This window comes from Apus apus, chromosome 4 (genome assembly GCF_020740795.1).
Source record: "Apus apus isolate bApuApu2 chromosome 4, bApuApu2.pri.cur, whole genome shotgun sequence".
NCBI classification, from domain to species: domain Eukaryota; kingdom Metazoa; phylum Chordata; class Aves; order Apodiformes; family Apodidae; genus Apus; species Apus apus.
The window spans coordinates 15,653,083-15,672,311 of record NC_067285.1 but is presented as its reverse complement, the minus strand read 5'-3'; the positions used below and the strand labels follow the sequence as shown (position 1 = coordinate 15,672,311).

Here is a 19,229-nt window from a genome sequence, read left to right as displayed (position 1 = left end):
TGTTGAAACAGAAAAATCTATTTAGATGATTATGAAAACTCCTTACTCCTGAAAATCTGTTCTTCAGTCAATTAGTTCTTCAAGTAAGGCAGATTACACAATCCCATTTTCCTCTACCTGGCTGCTTACACAGGATTAAACAGACCTTTAGGATTAGAAACAGGCATTTTTGAGTAGATATAAATTTTTGAGTGTTCAAAAAACTTCTTTTTAAATTTTATTTTTTTTTATTTTTTAGAAAAACCCAACAGTAGCTGAAGTTTCTCATGCCATTTTCTCCTATAGACTTCCACCTGAACATTAAGGAACTAAAAAACAAAAAGAAAATCCTCAATGATTTAGGCTTTAACTTGCATAATAACATAAAAATAGTTATGATTTTAATGAAAACTGAAGTGAGGTCACAGTGTTTCATAAAAAAATATATATATAAACAGATCCACTGAGATTTAAACTGGCTATCTGAAATAAATAAAGTCTATAATGTGTTCTCAGTTGTTCAGTTCTATTTTGCAACGCTCACTTTAAAATAAAGCAACAAATTCAACTAATTGCCCATAGTAAGGAAATCCGTAAGGGAAGTGAAACTCCTGCTTCATCTTTATTAAACATACATCTGGCAGAAACAATAAGGATACACAAACTAGACAACTAACCATTCTCAGGGACCCAAAAGAATTCCAGGTATCCCTGCGCTAGTAGGTCTTGCAGTGTTAATAACTCATGTACTTCAATTTTTCCATTTTCTTGCCACGAATCCAGCTTCGACTATACAGATTTCTACAGTTTCATGTATCATCCTTACCCTGTGCCTTTTAAATTGAAATATTTACAAATATATTTTCAAACTGAAGCTTGCAGAGCCAGATGCACAAACGTAAAAATTAAGTACATGTGATCAATATGATTTTTAAGGCAATGGGAGACCTTGCTAATCTAAAGTAACTCACCCCCTTATCCATGCTTGCCTCATACCCCCAAGCTGCTTAAAAGGCACAAGGCTGCACTCATCACAATGATGAGCCACCTCCAAGGGAAGATGTGAGCAAATAACTATAATTTTGCTGGCAAACCGTGAGAAACTATCAGGGAATTCACCATGATGAAGAAAAAGGGCTCAGAGCACATGACAGGGAGGAGGACCTCTTGAGATTCTGCAATACACACAAGTCATAGCCATTCTTAGCTCTTTTCTGTATTACCACCATGGCGTTGGTGCATATGGCAGATGGTACTTATTGAGTCAACTTCAGCAAAAGCTTTAGTTCAGTGGTTATCAATTTCATGTCAGTGCTCTTTATTTTGGATTTCCACCCTTACTCTGTTGTGCTGATAAGACATCATGCATTTTGAGGAATTTAAAACAACTAATAATCCATATTTATAAAAAGAAAGGTTTCACTCACTAAAACACAATAAATATCATACTTTTAACAAGCAAGTAAAGAGGTTTTTTAATGATTTTAAATCAATGTACTCACCACTTTTTTAGCATCTATATTTTGTGACTCACTTGATTTCTGCTTTCCAAGGTTTTTCATGTAACTATGAACTTCTGAATCAAAACATTCAGCTCCATAAAATGCACTGCTCCAACCAGGACTACAGCTATGGAAGTCAGGTAGATTGGGAGACACAAGGTAGCTGTTTCGAGCTATCTTTATTATGGTCTCTTCCTGTGGCTCTATATTTTCTTCTGCAAAGCCTGGACCAACACAACAGTTGTTGCTTTGTAAATGTTGCCCTTTTTTTTCTACAGAGATATCATTCTGCAGCCTCCATTCTTCTTGGAAAGTATCTGAAGGTGACTCATCAAAATCCATTTCTGCTAATGATGTATTTATCATAGGTTCAGCCTTCACATCAGAGGTTGCTTCTCCTTCTGCTGAAGAGAGTGTACAAGGGAGAAAAAAATAATGGTCATGTGCTGTGACACATGCTTTGTTGAACTTACACATTAAACATACAAAATACAGTTATGAGACTACCTATGCCCTCTAACAGTAGTGTTATACACATATTTTGGCTCTGTGCTTTCTTTTTCTCAGTGACACATTGTAAAATGATAAAGGTTAAAAACATTTTGGAACTATTAAGCTTTGGTCAAGACATTTCCAAAAATTGCAAAAAATTGTTCTGTGCATACACAAAAAGCATTTAACCAAAGCACAGTACAGAAGCTTCGAAACAAAAGTTAAATATGTCAGACCTGTGCATGCATTATAAAAAAGCTTACTTCTTGAGGTTTTTTCCATCCATAAGTCTTGAAGCTTTTATTCTATACCTAGAGGGCTAGAAGACTTGATACAGCCAAAGGGGACACAGATGTTAAATTTTCTACTCCTACAGAACTCACTCACTTGAGCTATGATGGGATTTCTTTGGAGTTGTAACAGCTACTACCGACCTTGAGGGACTGAAGCGACATTCAAAGGTTAGGATGATGCTGACAGGAGCTTTTACACCTGCCACAAGTCTCCTTTTCACTTGAGCAACCCTCCAGGGCTCAGACATGCCACCTTGGAGTCAAATGGACCTAAATTACTGGTGTAGAGATCCCACATTATCCATGGGAAAGTCTAGCTGTAATCATTCTGAGTCAAAATGGAATACTCTAACACAGAATGACAGTAGCCAAGTGCAAACCTATGAATGTATGTTTTGCCAGAAAAGTTAACAATGTAGGGGTATAAGCTGTTGTATAAAGAAAACACAGTTTAGCTCTGCTCAAAACAAAGTAACTAGGTTTAAATGCTGAAACTTTGGTGAACTATCTTGAAAAAAAGAAGAAATACTGATACACCACCAAATACAACTTGTTCATGAAACCTTCAATCACAAAGTATTCCAGGAAAAATGCAAAACCCACATGAAAGAAGCACAAATAAACAATCCACTAATATGACTTCAGTGACTGTCCTGAAATGGTGTCCTATAACAAAGTTTGTGATCAAAAGGCAAAACAGTTTTGATTATCAAATCATTTGACCCACTGTTCATTTTACGATCTATCTTTAAAAAGGTACTTCAGTGGATAAAATAGGGAACAAGAGGAACTCCTGGGAGAGAGGTAAAGATTATTATTTTTTATCTGTTTGTGAAAACCCTTTTGATGAATAGTTAAATCTAAAACCAATTCAATTTCAATATTTCTGTACAATTCCCTTCCTCAGAATTCATAAATAATTTTATTGACAATACATTTATTTTAATACATTTTATTTTACTGCCTAGTTTTGTTTCATTTCCAACAAATGAACAACAAAGGACCACATTTGTTGCAGTCATCACTCAATCAATCCTCAGCTTCTTCAGTAACACCTAAGCAGTCATAAGCATTTTCTAAAGTTCACCTCTTTGCCTAGGTAAGCTTGCTATGTTGCCTGGAGCTGACTCAGTAAGACTGTCCCGTTTCCCTTCCCTTCCCCTACTTTAAAGCATCCCACTAGAACATCTCCTGGATGAACACAAGAAAACCAAAGATAGCAGTTAGAATTTGGGGAGTTTTTTGACAGACACATCTGTGTACATAAAAGTAAGTAAATGATACAGGCATCCCTCTCACTGACATCTGGCCATATATAAGCTTCATATAAAAAACAACAGGTCCCCAGGGCATTGGTAATGTTCAGATTTACTGATAATGTTCAGAAGTGCTAAGGTGTTTTCCTGAAGAGACACACTCAAAATGCTAATCTCTCAAAATTTGTGTCACTGATAGATTCCAAGCACACACAAAGATCTAGAAACGTGAATTCCCTTCTCACCCTCTGTCTGATCACTGCTTGCCAAAAAGCAATCAGGTTTCTTCAGATCTTGGCATGTCAAACCACACTTTGAATCCTCTGTCTCAGTTATGCTGGAAATACAAGATGATAAGGGAAAAATAATGTTACAAATACTTTTATATTACATTAGTAAAATGACATCTTATAAATTACTCTACCATGTTTGTAAAGGGCTTCAGAGCATTTATCTACCTCTTGAAGTTTGCATGTTCAGCTTCAGTAGTTATTTTGCAATGGAAAAAAAACTTTTAAATGGACAGTAAAGCACACTGAGGCAGATTTTACTTTACAGAACCTGGCAAAATTCCAACAGAAGTATCAGAACAGATACTAACAGAAGGCACAACTCAGACTGCACACTACTGTGATGGGTTTCGCACTCAGGATTCAACCTCTGGCTAACAGTCTGACTTTAAGTCATCCCTAACAAGGATAATTTTAAGTCAAAGAAGGTAACAATTAAAACCTGCTATATTCTTTAGCAATTAATAAAGAATGTTAAGTAAGCAGTATCTCAGAAATACTCTGAAGCAGTTCCTGTGTGTGATCTGAAAGTTAGAATTCTATTATTATACTGGAAAATAAAAGATTATTTCCTTCCACTCCTGCTTTCAAAACCTTTACTTTGTACGAAAAATTAATATAAAGCTTGACCTCTTCATACATGCCAGTAATTCAGCTGCAACAGCTCAAGTTTCTCCTACCATAAGATTCAATTCTGGGGAATTAAGACCCTAACCTCCAACTAGTTCTCAATAGCTCTTTAAAAATCCCAACCCAAACAGGAAACAGGCCAGCATGTCAGAGTCTGATATCTGGAGGTCTGTTCTCTTGGAAACTTGCTGTAGGGATTATACATCTTCTAACACTGAAGATTTCTAGACTATATCTGCCAAGCTTCTTTGCTAAAACTTCCAATTTGTGGTTCCAGACTGTGACAGACAAAAAAAGCCATACATAACTTCCACACATAAATTGATTACTGTTTACAACAGCCTTCAGTAAAAAGCTTTTATGAGTATGCTACATTTGGAAGCTGCAATAAAACAAAATGCTTTTTATTACTTTTCAGGTAGGTGAGTTATTGAAGATGAAATAGTAAAAATGTGGAAACAAGCTGGTGTTTTCTCACTTTACAGGCTACTTATAAAAGACTGCCTGGAGGAACACTCAAACTAAACCAGTTAAGTAAAACATTTCTAGCAAAGCTAAATTAATGTCCTTGTTCTTAGGTGTGAATAGAACAAAAGGATGTATAAGAACTAGACTCAAACAGAATATGTAAACTGAACAGTAAAAGAACAATATATTTCACTTCTGATTTAACAGTCTCTTTCTAACAAGACTATGAAGCTCTCCGTCAATGGTTGGAAACAATATTGATCAGAATTCAGTCTCCATTATTCAGCTATACTAAGATGGAGTTACAGAGAAACTTAACAGAAAATATTTTCTGATAAGCCATTAAGCACTGTTTGCTATGGTGAAGGTCTTGAAGTATGTAATAGACTGGGAAATTAACAGTTGGCAGGAAACAAGTAAAGATACCTAAAGTTAAGCTGCATATCCTCTCCTGCTTCTAGAAGGTAGGGAGAAAAGCATTAAATTGATATACAAGAAGGAAAAAGTTCAAAAACACCTACCATAAATGTGAAGGTCTTTCTCCATTTACTACCTGATAGAGATTCTCCAGCAATTTTTCATCCCAATACAGGTCACAAAACTTCTCACAAATTGTAGCAGAGAACACACCAAACTTAATCTCCTTTAAGCTTAAAATGAAGTTCCCTTGTTTAAAAAAAGAAACAAACAAAAAAGAAAACAAAACAAACAGACATTACTAAGAATATGTTACACATCAATGATAATACTATACAGAAGAAAATGTACATACCCATATATAAAACTTCAACTCCATTCTCTAGATAGCCATCAAATGCAAACTCCTCTTGTATAAGATGAACCACTTTCTGCAGTAAAGTGTCACTTGTGCTGTTCTGCTGGGGCAGGACTTCAACTTCAAAGAGAAGAGAATTGTCTTGATTTCCTGAGGTGTTTTCTTCTTCAGTGAAAGTACTGTCTACAGTGGCAGCACACTCAACTTCCTGGCAGTTGGTTTTAATAACCGGGTTATTTATATCAAAATTTTTCAGTGTATTAGTAGTCTCACAGCTTTGCACTTTGCAAAGGGAGGCATCATTTTCTGCTTGCATGCTCATTTTATAACTTGCAATAGTACTTGAAAGTAGCACTGGCAAACTATGATAGCAATCATAAGCAATGCTTGAACTAAGAGGTTTATTTGGTATTTGCTCTGATACAGCTAAATGCACTGGCACAAATGTCAAAACTCTCTTCTCTGAGTCCTGTTTGAGAATTATGTTATTTATATGAAGAAAATTAGGAGATCTAGGGCAAGCTAAGGAGTTTGAAGGAACTTCAGATAAAATGCTCTTTTCCTGTAGAATATGTGAGGAATCGGAAGATGATGGTAATGTAACTATAGAACTAAATGCATTGCTTGACTTTTTCTCTTCTGAAGATACTTCGGATGAGTGGCCTGGAACTAGTATATCACACTCAGGTATTTCAGGTGCAGGTTCAACGACATCTGTGTCCTCAGTATCATAGATTTTAGAGTCTTCTCTGTATCCTGATTTGTTGTGGTCAATATGATCTTCTTCTCTTGTTTCTTTCTTGAATTGGTCAGAAACTGGTGTAGGAACCTCTCTGAAAAGGAACAAAGAAGTTTTTTAGGGCAATTTCAGTAGATTTAACCAGTATTAAGTTCAAATTATTTTGCTTTAGGATATACTAACTTTGTTATATTTGCATTTTGTTGCAGAATAATAGGCTTAAAGTGAGTTGCAGGAGAAGTGAATGCAAAAGGTAATGTAGCTTTCTCACAATTTAGAGAAATCTGACATGGTACTGGTCCTTTAACTGCTACAAGTTTACTTTCACTGTTAATAGGCACAAATCCTAGAAACAAAACAAAACAGAGAAATGAACAATATATAAAATATAAATGGAAGGTAAAGAACACTCAATTTAGGTAGAAAAAACAATTGTGTACCTGACCGAGAAAAATCTTACATGGAGAACTGATCTACAGAATATTAAAACAAAGGAAACATGTAAAGAGTCTGACTGCTTACCTAGACTTGATTCTGAGGAGTCCACTTCATGGCTTTCATTTTTAAATTCAAAAGCAACATGATCTTGAGAAGAGATTACTTCTTCCTCAACAGTCTAATAATAAAAAACAAAGTTCAAACTAAATTTATTAGCATTTCTGTTTTAAAATTCTGCTCAGCACATTATTTGAAAAAACAAACAAACAAACCAACAAACCCCATGTAAACCTATAGTTTCAGGATTTTCAATTTCTGTAATCTGCAAAGTAGCAACCCAGTCATGCTACTTTAAGGACTGGTAGAACTGTTTGGAAACCTTGATAACCCTCTGTTTCAAATCAGAACTTTCAGGTAATCAAAGTTTTGAACAAAGTTATTTCTATGGATTGACTCAACGCTGCGTCACTTTTATTTTAATGTCTTCTGTTCTGCAAAGAGGGGAGACAAATTAAAGTGATTATAAACTAAGTCACTAGTTTTTATTTCTGAGCTCTCACCCATGCAGACTGTGGAGCCAGGGCACCAAAATCTGGGGAGTGATGACTCCAACAGCAAAAACCAGAAAGAGCAATTCTTAAAGACCACTTGAAAATTAAATCAAACAAACAAACAAAAAATCATTAAGAGAACAAATCTGATTATACTTGCAGGGATCAAAAATCTTACTGGAATACAATTTACAGAATTAACTGAAAAAAACTTAAGAGGATTAAAAAAGGTGACTGTCTTACCTTAAAGACAGATTTATTCAACAATGCCAAAGTATTTTTGCTGTTTATACCTTGTTCAAGTAAGTAATGATTGCATGTCTATAAAAAAATAAAAATTTATAATTTTCAGTCAGTAAAGAAATTTTCAATCAACTGAGGTATTCTTGGATAAGGACAAAGTTGAGCTAGTTAATTAGAAGTAATCTAAGTTTAGGAAGTTTAACAAACCTATTCCAAGTACCTTACTGACAATTTTAATATAAATTAAACCCACATCCCTCTAAGTCCCTAGGGAAGTAATTTTAAAAACAAACCCCAAAGTGAGTGGTGATAATTTAATTAGATATAGGTCTATTGCCAAAACTAAAATAATATTTTGATATTCAAATCACTAAAATGAGACTCTAGACACAACTAAATTTCACATAAAATTGCTTAGATCAAGTAACCTTAATTGCATCAGCTAGAGAAGGTCTTTCTTCAGGGTTTTTTCTTGCCATATCCAGAAGAAGTTTTTTAAACTTTCTTGGCAATGCTAGTTTCTGACTTGCTGGAACACTGTATTTTGCAGCCATCCACAGAACTGCAGCCACACTATAAATGCAGACCTGTTATTATAAGAGACAGGTAAGATGTAAATAGACTAAACACAGCTTCCACTTACAACCAATTCCAGAAAATTATTCAAAAATTCCCCTCATTCTCTGCAAACAAATAATGACTAGAGCTTCTAAAGCACAGATCACAGCTGGCTTTTGAAGATGCTGGTGAAAATCCCAGCCCATTAAAAAAAACAGCTGTTATGCACACAGGGCCAGTAACAGTAGATAATTTTCTACTGTTGGAACAGACAGGATTAGTCTTATCCTCTGTCTAGGAGAATTGCTCAGGAAAAAGGTGATTTTAGAATCATTTTGAAGAACTCCTTTCTCATCTAAAAACTTAGATTGTTGCAAGCCTTAAGAGTTCTACCATAAAACCTGGCCAGCTGCAATTTACTTAAAACAGGTCATGATAATTCAGCAAGTAAATGGCACACATTAATTACAAGCTAGCCAGCACGAGTTATATTTTAGAGAGACTACACCAACCAGAAGAATGACATATTGTATATTTATTTTAGCAATTATTGTGCCACCTGCAGCTAGAAGAACTGAAGCTGCGATGATGAGGGACCTTGAAAAGTACTTGATCTTCACAAGCTTTCTGGTTTTATTTCACGAATTACAATTTCCAGCCAGAGCCAGATTTAGTCTACTTAGTGCTTGTACTACAAATGTAATTTTGCCAAAGTTAAAGCACCATTCTTCTTCACATTGCCTCTGAAAGACATTTAAAAGGGTCAAGGGACAGAAAACTAAGCACAGTACTAAATTATGTGGTTCCATAAAACAATGTTTTCTAGCACTCTTTTGAGCAAAATGAACAGCAATGAACACAATGTAACAAGGAAGTTCTGTGAACCATTTTAACTGTTGAATGAAAGCTACTAATCGGTACCAAAATATTTGAAATAGAAGAAAGTAGTTCCAGCAAAAGAAAAAAAAATAAAATCTTCCCCTTAGGCTTGGAATTCCAAGAGGCCAACGGGATGACAATTTTAACCTAAATTTATTTATTTAGGAACAACTTGCCATCCAATCCAGCAAACTCTTAAAAAAGATTCCTTTTACTGAGGTAGTTCAATTATTGTGACTAACACTACACAGTCTTGATTCTTATACCATAATTTTAATTAAATGATCATAACAACCAAAAAGTTACACATATAGCAGAAAAAAAGCCAAAGAAACAGGTCAGCTTATTCTATATATAATGTTGTAGAAAAACATGGAAAAAAGATTTTCACTGCAGATTTTCTAAAGAAAAAAAAAAAGCATAAAGATTTTAGGATTATTAATATATATTGTATGGTTAAACTGCTGTATTACATTTCAGGGTTAGTTTAAGCGTCTGAAGCCTTTCAAAACCTGAATGCAGAATCAAGGCAGTCAAAGAAAAAAGACCGACTTTAAAAAAGACACAAACATTTTCTTCTTTCAGATATGTTTACAGAAAGTCAAACTCTGTCTTTATTAGATTTTTACTGAGGGTTGTTTGTTTTTTCTGATCCATGACTGTTACGTCTAATTTCAAAGAACTTATGGGGTACAAGGTACACATTAACTCATTTATTTTTATGTTATAGGAAGGTACTAAAAATTCTCTTCTCCCAACTCCTAAGACACTGTGGTACAGTCTGCATTTCAGATGCAGCTGCAGTGGAGTCAAATACTCACCTACTATTTATTAACATTTTATCATCTCTGGTATGAATGCTCCTCATGGCTTATACCTATAGCAAAAGCTCTTGGAAAACTCTACTGGTAAGACAGTTTCATAATTCATAGCATTTTCATAGCAAAAATATGCCGATAATGATATTTTTATCCAGTCTTTCAAATGAGATTGATGTTTGGGCTTTAACCTAGACAGTCTAAAATACCAATCTTAGTGTGACCTCCAGAACTTGAAAACATGACTTCAGAGTCTGTCTTATTGCTAACAAACATAAAAAAAATATAAAGTTTTATGGAAAACTATTAAGTAATATATTTTTAGCAGTTCAAACTTGTTTTTCTAAGAAGCAACTCATTTTGTGGGAGATAAATATATAAGGAAACAGAGGTAAACAATACAAAATGGGAGAAATGAGAAACATTATCAGAATCTTAGAAGATTTTAGCTTTCTTCTTGTAGAAGCAGAGGGACATGCTGTTCTTTGATAAAATGTATAGCAACCTGCATAATCTACCACATTACCTTCTCAGTATCCACATCCTCCTCTTCAATTTCAGGAGCTAAATAAAATATATCACAAGATTCTAAATGACAAAAGAAACCAGAAACAAAAGATAAGGTATTTGCTTTCTTCTCTACTCCCCCCATAAAAGACATAAAAGGAGAGCACACAGTGTATTATTCTACCTTCAGCTTTTGGAGCCACAAAGAGGATATTTCCATGGCAGTCAATCAGCACAGAGTCCAAACATAAGACCACTGCAAAACAAGCCACAAAAGGGCAAGGCATAATAAATATCTGTTTTTTTAACTTTTTGACACTAATAAAATTAAATAATTTTTAAAACATCAGCAACATCAGCAATTACCCTATGATAAATGATGCTTTAAGTAACACCAATGCTAGAAACACCACGCAATAGATGTGTAATCACTGAAGGCATTCCTGCAGAACAAAGACAAGGAAGTAAAACAAAATGGGATCACAAAAAAATAAAAGGGCTTAGAATACAGGAAGTTTTTTCCCTTTATATTCAGCATTGAAAAGGAAGGCCAAGAAAGGAACAAAACAGAAAAAGAAATACGAACAGCTAGATGTACTCTACTCTTCTCACAAGGTACCAATAAAAGTAAATTCATTCTCAGTGTTTAATCGCTCCTCTCTTCCCACCTCCAATCCCAACAAAATACAAGGCTCATTATCCAGAGACAGTAGAGACATATGTAACCAGATCCAAAACTCCTCTAGGAGGGATAAGATATGGAGTCCGGGTTTGCACATTATAAGCACACACAGTCTCTCACTGAAGAAATACTATGTAGATTGGTATTTACAAGATAAGGCTCTGAAATTTTCCATGGTTAGGAAAGAAATAACTGACTTTTGAAACTATTTTAAATGACCAGAGGTCTTCAGAAACTTAACATTAATGTAGTGAGATCATGTTACTTGAATTCAATGATGAAAAATCTGTGGTAAGACTGTGTCTATCTGCTTGATATCTTCCAACCACACTGTAATTTAACATGTTTCAATATAATAAGCCAATTGGCTAGCAATGTAGTCCTGCCTTTGGAGACTACCAAAGCTCTTTTCTTTATAAAAGCAGATTACTAGGAGAACAGATTCTTACATGAAATTAAATAAGAGGATAAAACATTAAAATTATTAAATAAAATATTAAAGTGGTATTAAACAAATATTAATGTATTATTAAATGATAAATTAAAAAAGTTCTAAGAAAAACTTACCTGTGCAATATACATCTAAAGCCATTAAATTGTTCACTATGCTTAATGTAAATAAAGGTTTGCCTACTACCTTCAGTAATATTTAAGCTGAACCTAAACTGCCTGTCTTGAAAAGCAAAGCTTTCCTGGACTAGATAGAACTTTTGCTGCTTATTTCTGCAGAGGCAGCTTCCTTGAGAACTCCTCATGCTCACTAACTTTGCTTCTCAAGATTTAACATCTCTGGCCCTGAATCTGCAACACAATACAACATGAAAATTCTCACCTGGGTTCTCTAAAGCATTCCAGAACATGTAAGCAACATCCTCTGGTAGGAGGGCAGGAAACAAGTAAAAACTCAACAGAGAGTAGAAGCACTTTTGCAGCAAGATTGAATTAAAAATTACTGTGAAGAAGATAGCTTTTGGGTATGTTTTCTTACACAGATAATTCCTGCTTAGGGTAATGAAAAAACTGTAACCAAGGAAGAATTTAGAGGAAAGGCTGTTTAAGTGAATAAATAATAAATAAACCAGCTTGTTTCGCATTTCATATATTTAACTATGACTCATCAGCTACCATTCTTATTCAAGTGTCAAGGCAAAGGCTATTTTAACAAACACTTTATATGCTATCAGCTTCACCTTTAATCAGCTAATATTGTTCAAAAGGAATGCTGAAAGAACTTTATGTGTGTGTGTGTGGACACAGAAGTAATAACACCATGGTAAGTCATTCCACAATGCACAATTACTCTCAGAACAGGCAGAGAAGCCTCTGGCAAAAATATTCTAAATCTAAAAACAATACTTAACTTCAAGGTAGATTTTTTTGGTCAAACACAGCAATTTAAGTAAGGTGCCTTCCATTTAGTGGTTTATATCATTATGTTCACTTTTACAGCCTACATAAGGCTCAGATCACAACTCAGTCTTTTGAAGAATTAGGCATTCTGTGTGCATGTAAGTACAATAACAGAGGCTGGCTAGGCACATTAAATTAGAATCTGAGCCCCTCTGTGGAGTTACTTGAAACCTTCACAAACAGTAGGAATATACTATAAGGCTGCAATAATCCTGGTGTAAGGTATACAAAATACTTAATTTAAGGGTAACATTGCTCAAAGTGCTTAGAAATCTCAATTTACGACCAATTTCCTTTTTAACAGTTTTATATTATAAAAGATAAAATAGCTGAAGTTGCAAACAAAAAAAATACAGTAGGTTTCCTGTACCTTACTATGAAATTGTTTATATTCACTTACAGACTTCAAATTCATCCCTGCCCAAACCCTCAAAAGCAGGCTTTTTAATTCAAGAAAAGGCAGGGTGGTGGTGATGGAAACTTCTGCTGTTTATCAGAACTGCTACAAATTTATTAGTAGTAAAAGCTAAATCAACATTAAGAACGCCTATGAAAATTTAGGATGGTCTTCTCCCGAGTCACCTAGAACATATTCCAATTCTGCTAAAAGATACTTCCACATTCCTCTCACAGAAGTTGACTTCTGATAGTTCTTCTATAAACTGAAGCATATGGAATGTGTAAGGAGTAATGTCACGACAAGACCCTGGCTGCCTTAAAATGACAAAACCCTGTATTGTCAAAACTACGTCAGGATTCATTTGTCACAAACAAATCCAGACAAGAGAGGAAATATTAAGTTTATATATATAAAAAACTTACATCCTCCTGCTTTCAAGATACAGGTCCCTAATGCTTTTCTTGAAAGTCACAGTACAGTTTTTTCATCCCCAAAATGCCTAAACACAAATTTTGTTTCACTGCTTGAAGTAATAAAGATTTGTTTCCCACACAAAAGCCACCAAAACTCAGAAAAAGAGAAAAGAAGACATTCTTCTGTATGTGGAAGGAAATCCCAAATCGAGTAAAAATTCTAAGTCATAATTTATGTGAGTGAAGTTAGAAATATTGGGGATTGTTTCTTTTGTATACAAAGTGAAAATTGAGACATTTTGCATCAACTGAATAAAGAAAACATGAATACAATTAACAGAAATACATAACGATTTTAAGATAATTAAGGCCATACCTGGATAATCTATGTAAGTCTGCAGAGTACATAAACACTCGTGACATAATGCCCAGAGTTCATAGTCTTTCAGAGGTTTACCATACCAGGACAACAGGAATTTTAGAGAGATCCACTGGAAAAAAGAGTGAAGATGTAGAAAGTTATTAAGAGTTATCACAAAGAAAACAGGTTTACTGATGCAATGAAAAAGTAAATTCTAATATAAAACGCACACACCTAAAAGCATTAAGGTATTTATTGCACTTGCCAGTAGTGAACTAATAATACTTTTTATTGAAAAAGCATTGCACAGTTAGCTGTATAGATGAACCAGTAGTTTCTTAATTGCATAACAAAATCGTAACTCAAGTGAGATTTCAGCAAGAATAGAAGTGTTGCAGGATAAGTGAGCTGTTTGGAAGCTCTTTCTTATCATACTAAGGAAAGACTCTTTCTGAATGTCAAAGATGACACATAATTATAGGGGCACTGCATAAACTCAGATACATAAAAATCTAAATGATCACCACCAACAAAAACAATCCCACATTCAAATCTTGATTTACCCTGACAGTTGCATTACAAGTCTTACCTTAGAGATTTCATCAACATTTCTTGTTCTTCTGTGAAAGATGTTAACAATAGTGAAAGAATTAATGACAGTTTTATTTGAAGTCCTGGCATGTTTTTCTGTTTTTAACTCCTGGCTGCTGAATTTGTAGTAGCAGCATTTGTTTTTCTGGCTACAAATTTAGCTTTTGATATCTGGCATAATGTCTTAATGTGACAAAGATACTGCTCCATGGAAACTGACTGTTCTTCAGAGAATCTGCGTTTTATATTTTGTGTTGGTTTTTGATTTTTTTTTTATAGGGAGCTGAATAGAAGAACTTATTGATAGTACTGCATATGATCAAGCTGTGCTAAGATCTTATCATTACTATTGGCTCTTGACATCAGCTGGACCTTATGATCACCATTCAACTACCACAGGAATAGTAACAAATTCAGAGGTTTCTGGGTTAGAGCAGACCCATCCAACTATTTTAAAAAAGAGCACAGCATATTTTCTGTTGCACATGCAGCCCAAAATAGTTTACTATCTCTAAATGTCAACCTTAGGCCACATTGGTAAAAAGAAGTACCAGAAGCAACTCAGGATTAACTCAGAGACAGAAACAAAAATTCAAACCTCCAAACTGTTCCCGTAGTCTTCACAGACACATTTATAACCCTATCAGTGTTTGTAAAATCTAAATAGATTAAGAGTCTCTCTAACACACAATAGTGGTACATCATCATGTTTGACAAATCAGTCTCCACCACCATTTTTCATGATCCTGGCTATGAAACATGCTTTGCTGAGGCACTATTTGGGTTTTATCATAAAATATGCAATGAACAGAGTATTGCATTAACTTTCATCAAGATCAACAAACAGAAATAACTTCCCTGCATTCTACTGGGAGAAGAAAAAGAACCACATTGATTTCTGTAGCTGAAACTGTGTTGATAACTTATTTTTTATCAGAAGACCTTCTCAAAGAATGCAGTATTTTGGGGTCATACTGTTTAAATATTCTGTGAAGCTGAACCAGATAAACTACCAATTTTTAACAAGATAGGCCAGGAAACACACCTTTTGATTTACTTACAACGTTTTATGTTTTGCCTACCTCCAGCATATGTAAAAATTATTTTGGTGCTTTTATTCTCCTATTCTCCATTGTGGCACATTGCAAAAATTTTTAGCATAGACAGATTTGAAGCCAGGTTATAACGTTAAGCTTCAAATTTTCACTCAAATTTTGCTATTATCAACATCCTGGAGCTTTACATTTTTGCATCAATGTATTCCTTCATTATATCTAGAAAAGTAAGCTCTTGAACTGTCTGATTAAAAAAAAATAAAATAATTACATATCAGGAAGGAAGAGGTCAGATAGTCAAACGAGTGTATGAGTCTAGAGAACATCACACTGTTGATTGATCAGTGCTACATTCCCCCCTCCATGACATCCCAATTCTCACACGCCTCAAATGTCTCTGCTCACAGACACTTCACAGCAGCCAAATCTTCAAGTTCACTCTGCACAGATAACATGAATGGAGAGAAATGGAAAGAAGAATTCCACAGACTGACTAGAAGTACATTAGGAAGGTTTTGGGACTTGGGAATAGTTTTGTAATAAGTACAAACTACTGACACATGCTTCTCTGTAAGAAAATCCCTTCTCTTCAAGTTTATGTCCCTAGAGGTTCTAAAAGCTGCAGCAGAGAAAGATGGACTTCCTCTATTGAATATACAAATCACCTCTCACTTCAGAAGGTGATGAATGGCTAGCAAGGGAAAGAAGAATCTCTCATTAAACTGGAGATTGAAGTTAGTTGTACAGCAGAAAGATGAAAGGTATTTTTCATCACTTTTGGGATAGCCAAGCTTTCTGGAAGAAGACAGAAATGATAGAAAGAGGTTTAAGCAACGCAGGAAAACAAGAATTAACCCTAAAAACAGCAGCAAAAGTTTCTGGTAAGAAAAAAATAAAGTGTAAATGACAGATAACAAAAATGAGGATGAAAAGATAACAGAAAATGAAATTCAGTTTCAGAAGAAAAAAGGATGTAGGAAAAGAAGTGAGACTCACTGCCATCCACATGATGGCCAAATTAACCTGCATCAGGAAAAAAAGGATGCAGTCTGGTTACAAATTGGAGAACTCTCTCTAGCAAGCATGCTAAATAAACATTAGATACCAATATTGTTAGCTAGTGTTCATATGCTTGCTGTTCTCCTGTGATACTGATAACTTACTGCATTGCTATTGTCTCTCCCTGTAACTCAAGCCTCTCCCCACCCTGAATATATAAAATTATTTTTCATCCTGAAAAAAATACCTGAGGCAGTCACTCTTCTAGTGTCCTAATTATTGCAACTGCTCACTTTCCTACCCCAGAAAGTGAAAATTCTGGAAGATGTAATCTGAAGACTGAGGTTTCAGACCTGCTGGTGACTTGTCCATCTAACATCTTGTAAAAGTTATCTGATACAGTCAAGACACCTAAGACGTGTTCCAATCACACATTTACATCTATGATGAAAAACAAATGTAGTCCAGTTAAAACAGTTTCCAAAGAAAAGCAAAGCAGTCCTCAACCTAACATTATAAGGCAATTTTTATTTAAGCCTCTAAGCAGGTATTGAACACAATGTGCATTCAAATTCCACCAAACCTGTTTGTGTTTTGGTAAATGTTTCTAGGGATAAAACTCCCTTGTTTAAGCATCTGTCTCAGGTTTGATTGTTTTAACATGCAAGTCCCTGGCTCATAACTATTTCCTACACCTTCAAAAAAATCTCACTCAACCATCAAGAAAACAAAATCTTAAGTGCTAGAAACGTTAAAAATTTGTGTCAAAATGCCTGTAACATGGAATGTTTCTTAACTATCTGTTCAGACATTTTAGCAAAGCAAGCTCAAGACATCTGGTCAGCGTCCACAAGACCGTAAGTCCACTTCATTTAAAGCAGTATTTTAATACTGATATAAACAATTTCTTTTTACCAGCAAAATTGCACCAGAGTGCAAAAAGTATACCCCACTACAACCTCCTGACATTTTTACTTGTTCTAAACCAGACCTTTTCATAACACAAATTACATAACTTAGCTTTTAAAATAAGAAAGTGTTTCACACAGCACAGAAATTTTGACAGAAAATATGAAAAAGCCACATGACTGAGTATTGCCTATAGCTACATGCTGGTGACATTTAATTTTGTGCCAAAAAGATTGCATTTTAAACCTCAATTGTTGAAAGAGTGAGGGGTTTTTTCTTCAGTGCTGCAAAGATCATTTAACAGATCTTTTACTTCATTGTTGGCACCAGAATTGCAGAACCATGGTTTTCAAAGCATTCAGACTATGCCAATATATGACATTTAATGAAAGTAATACTGGCATATTTTAAACAGCCTAGGCCAGCAATATTTTAATTATTCTTTTTTTTTAATAGGTACTATTCTGGGAGTAGACAACTTTTCTTTCCTTCAGTTGTTATTTCCTTAGTGTTCAAGTGTAATTCGCCAGCTACATGGCTTTTCACTTCTCTCATGCTTGACTGGGTATGAATAACAAACAGAAAACAAACGTGTTACATCTCAGGTTCCTGTTAACCCTTCCCATGGGTGATAGCATTGGAATCACAAGTTAATGTTTATAAGCATTAGAGATGACACACCTGATTGGAATGAAACTGGTTAGAGAAATAAAAGATCCTCACTCAAACTTGAAGTGAAAAATATTTATTTATAGCATGCAAAACTATAAAAATTACTAGGAAAACCCTCACAAGTTACATTGCAGTAGCCAGACAAAAGCAAGCAAGTATTTTTAGTAATGCTTACTAGCAGTAAAGCACATAACATTAAGAAGCAGTGTTGGGGCATTAGAAAAATATTGTCCACTGGAGAAGTATTGACAGGTAAGAAAAACTGTTCTCCAGAGTAGACAAGGTTGATCTTCAGGTGGATGGGACTGGTATAGCACTTTCTCTAAAGAAAAACATATGTAAAGAAATGTTAGAGATACTACTCCTATAGCTCTACTTGCTGCAATTATGCTTATCTGTTACAGAAAACTAGTGAAGGAGCAGTGCTGTAAATCTGAGGTGTATTCCACTTAGCCCAGAAGATAGAAGTCATTAGGTAGGGCTTCACACTTTTTGTGCCTTTGCAGTAAGTCAACAAACTCTCTGACTCATGTTTTAGCTTCTTAAAACACAACAAATCAAAGCTTTTTATGTATTCAGTAGAATTCTGGCATAGAGACATGAAAGGGAACTTGAAAGTGTACCAAGACAGTGGTAACTTTTTTACATAAGGTATAGCACAATATGGCTTTATTTTGCAATTGTCAGGAGGCAAGACCAAGGCAGAAACTGCCTGAGGAACAAAACCTGTTTTCCAGAAGATGAAAAAGAAGCTGAAAACAAACAAAAAAACACCCCAAAACCAACAAAACCCTTATCTAAGAAGACTTATAATGGTGTCTGCCATACAGCCAAATAACTACTGAAAATGAATTAACCTCTTTCAGAAAACAAAGATCACCAGGCTAGAAGTTCAGCATTTCAAGGAACCATGAGTTATTTCAGAAACCTAGGTGTTGCTCGCAATCTTGGTACATTTAAATGCTTTTTTTTCCTCTCTATAGCAGTTAAATAATCAAAGTGGTTTGTGTTGTTGATACTGTTTTGAAGACCAGCTTAGGATTTTAACAAGCTTTAAAGAGCATAATATTTTTATCTGGCAGAACCTGAACATTTGCTAGAAGTGATTATTAAAAAAGAATATAGAGTAGAAGTCTATAAAACCTTTCTTCTGAAAACACAGCTATAAAAACTCTGGTTTCATAGACAACCATCCTGCTGTGTTCCTTTTAGATCACATGTGTTACAACACAGCTTATTAGGATAGCTGGAGTAAGAGTCACTTTTTCCAATTTATTGTGATTGTCCTGTGAAGTCAGTGGGAGCAGGATAACCTAACT

At 34.8% G+C, this 19,229-nt stretch overlaps 1 protein-coding gene across 1 annotated transcript in view; it reads right to left on the bottom strand.

Annotated features, from left to right (window-relative positions):
* The window catches only part of KNDC1 (kinase non-catalytic C-lobe domain containing 1), a 61,101-nt gene that overhangs the window by 15,217 nt on the left and 26,655 nt on the right, over positions 1-19,229 (bottom strand). The window contains exons 7-17 of the mRNA XM_051619256.1: positions 13,700-13,814; positions 10,603-10,674; positions 10,438-10,499; positions 8,085-8,243; positions 7,657-7,734; positions 6,947-7,040; positions 6,608-6,770; positions 5,683-6,518; positions 5,432-5,576; positions 3,768-3,859; positions 1,482-1,885 (exon numbers count right to left, since the gene is read on the bottom strand). Coding sequence (XP_051475216.1) covers positions 1,482-1,885; positions 3,768-3,859; positions 5,432-5,576; positions 5,683-6,518; positions 6,608-6,770; positions 6,947-7,040; positions 7,657-7,734; positions 8,085-8,243; positions 10,438-10,499; positions 10,603-10,674; positions 13,700-13,814 — 2,220 coding nt within the window. The remainder of the gene's footprint in view (positions 1-1,481; positions 1,886-3,767; positions 3,860-5,431; positions 5,577-5,682; positions 6,519-6,607; positions 6,771-6,946; positions 7,041-7,656; positions 7,735-8,084; positions 8,244-10,437; positions 10,500-10,602; positions 10,675-13,699; positions 13,815-19,229) is intronic.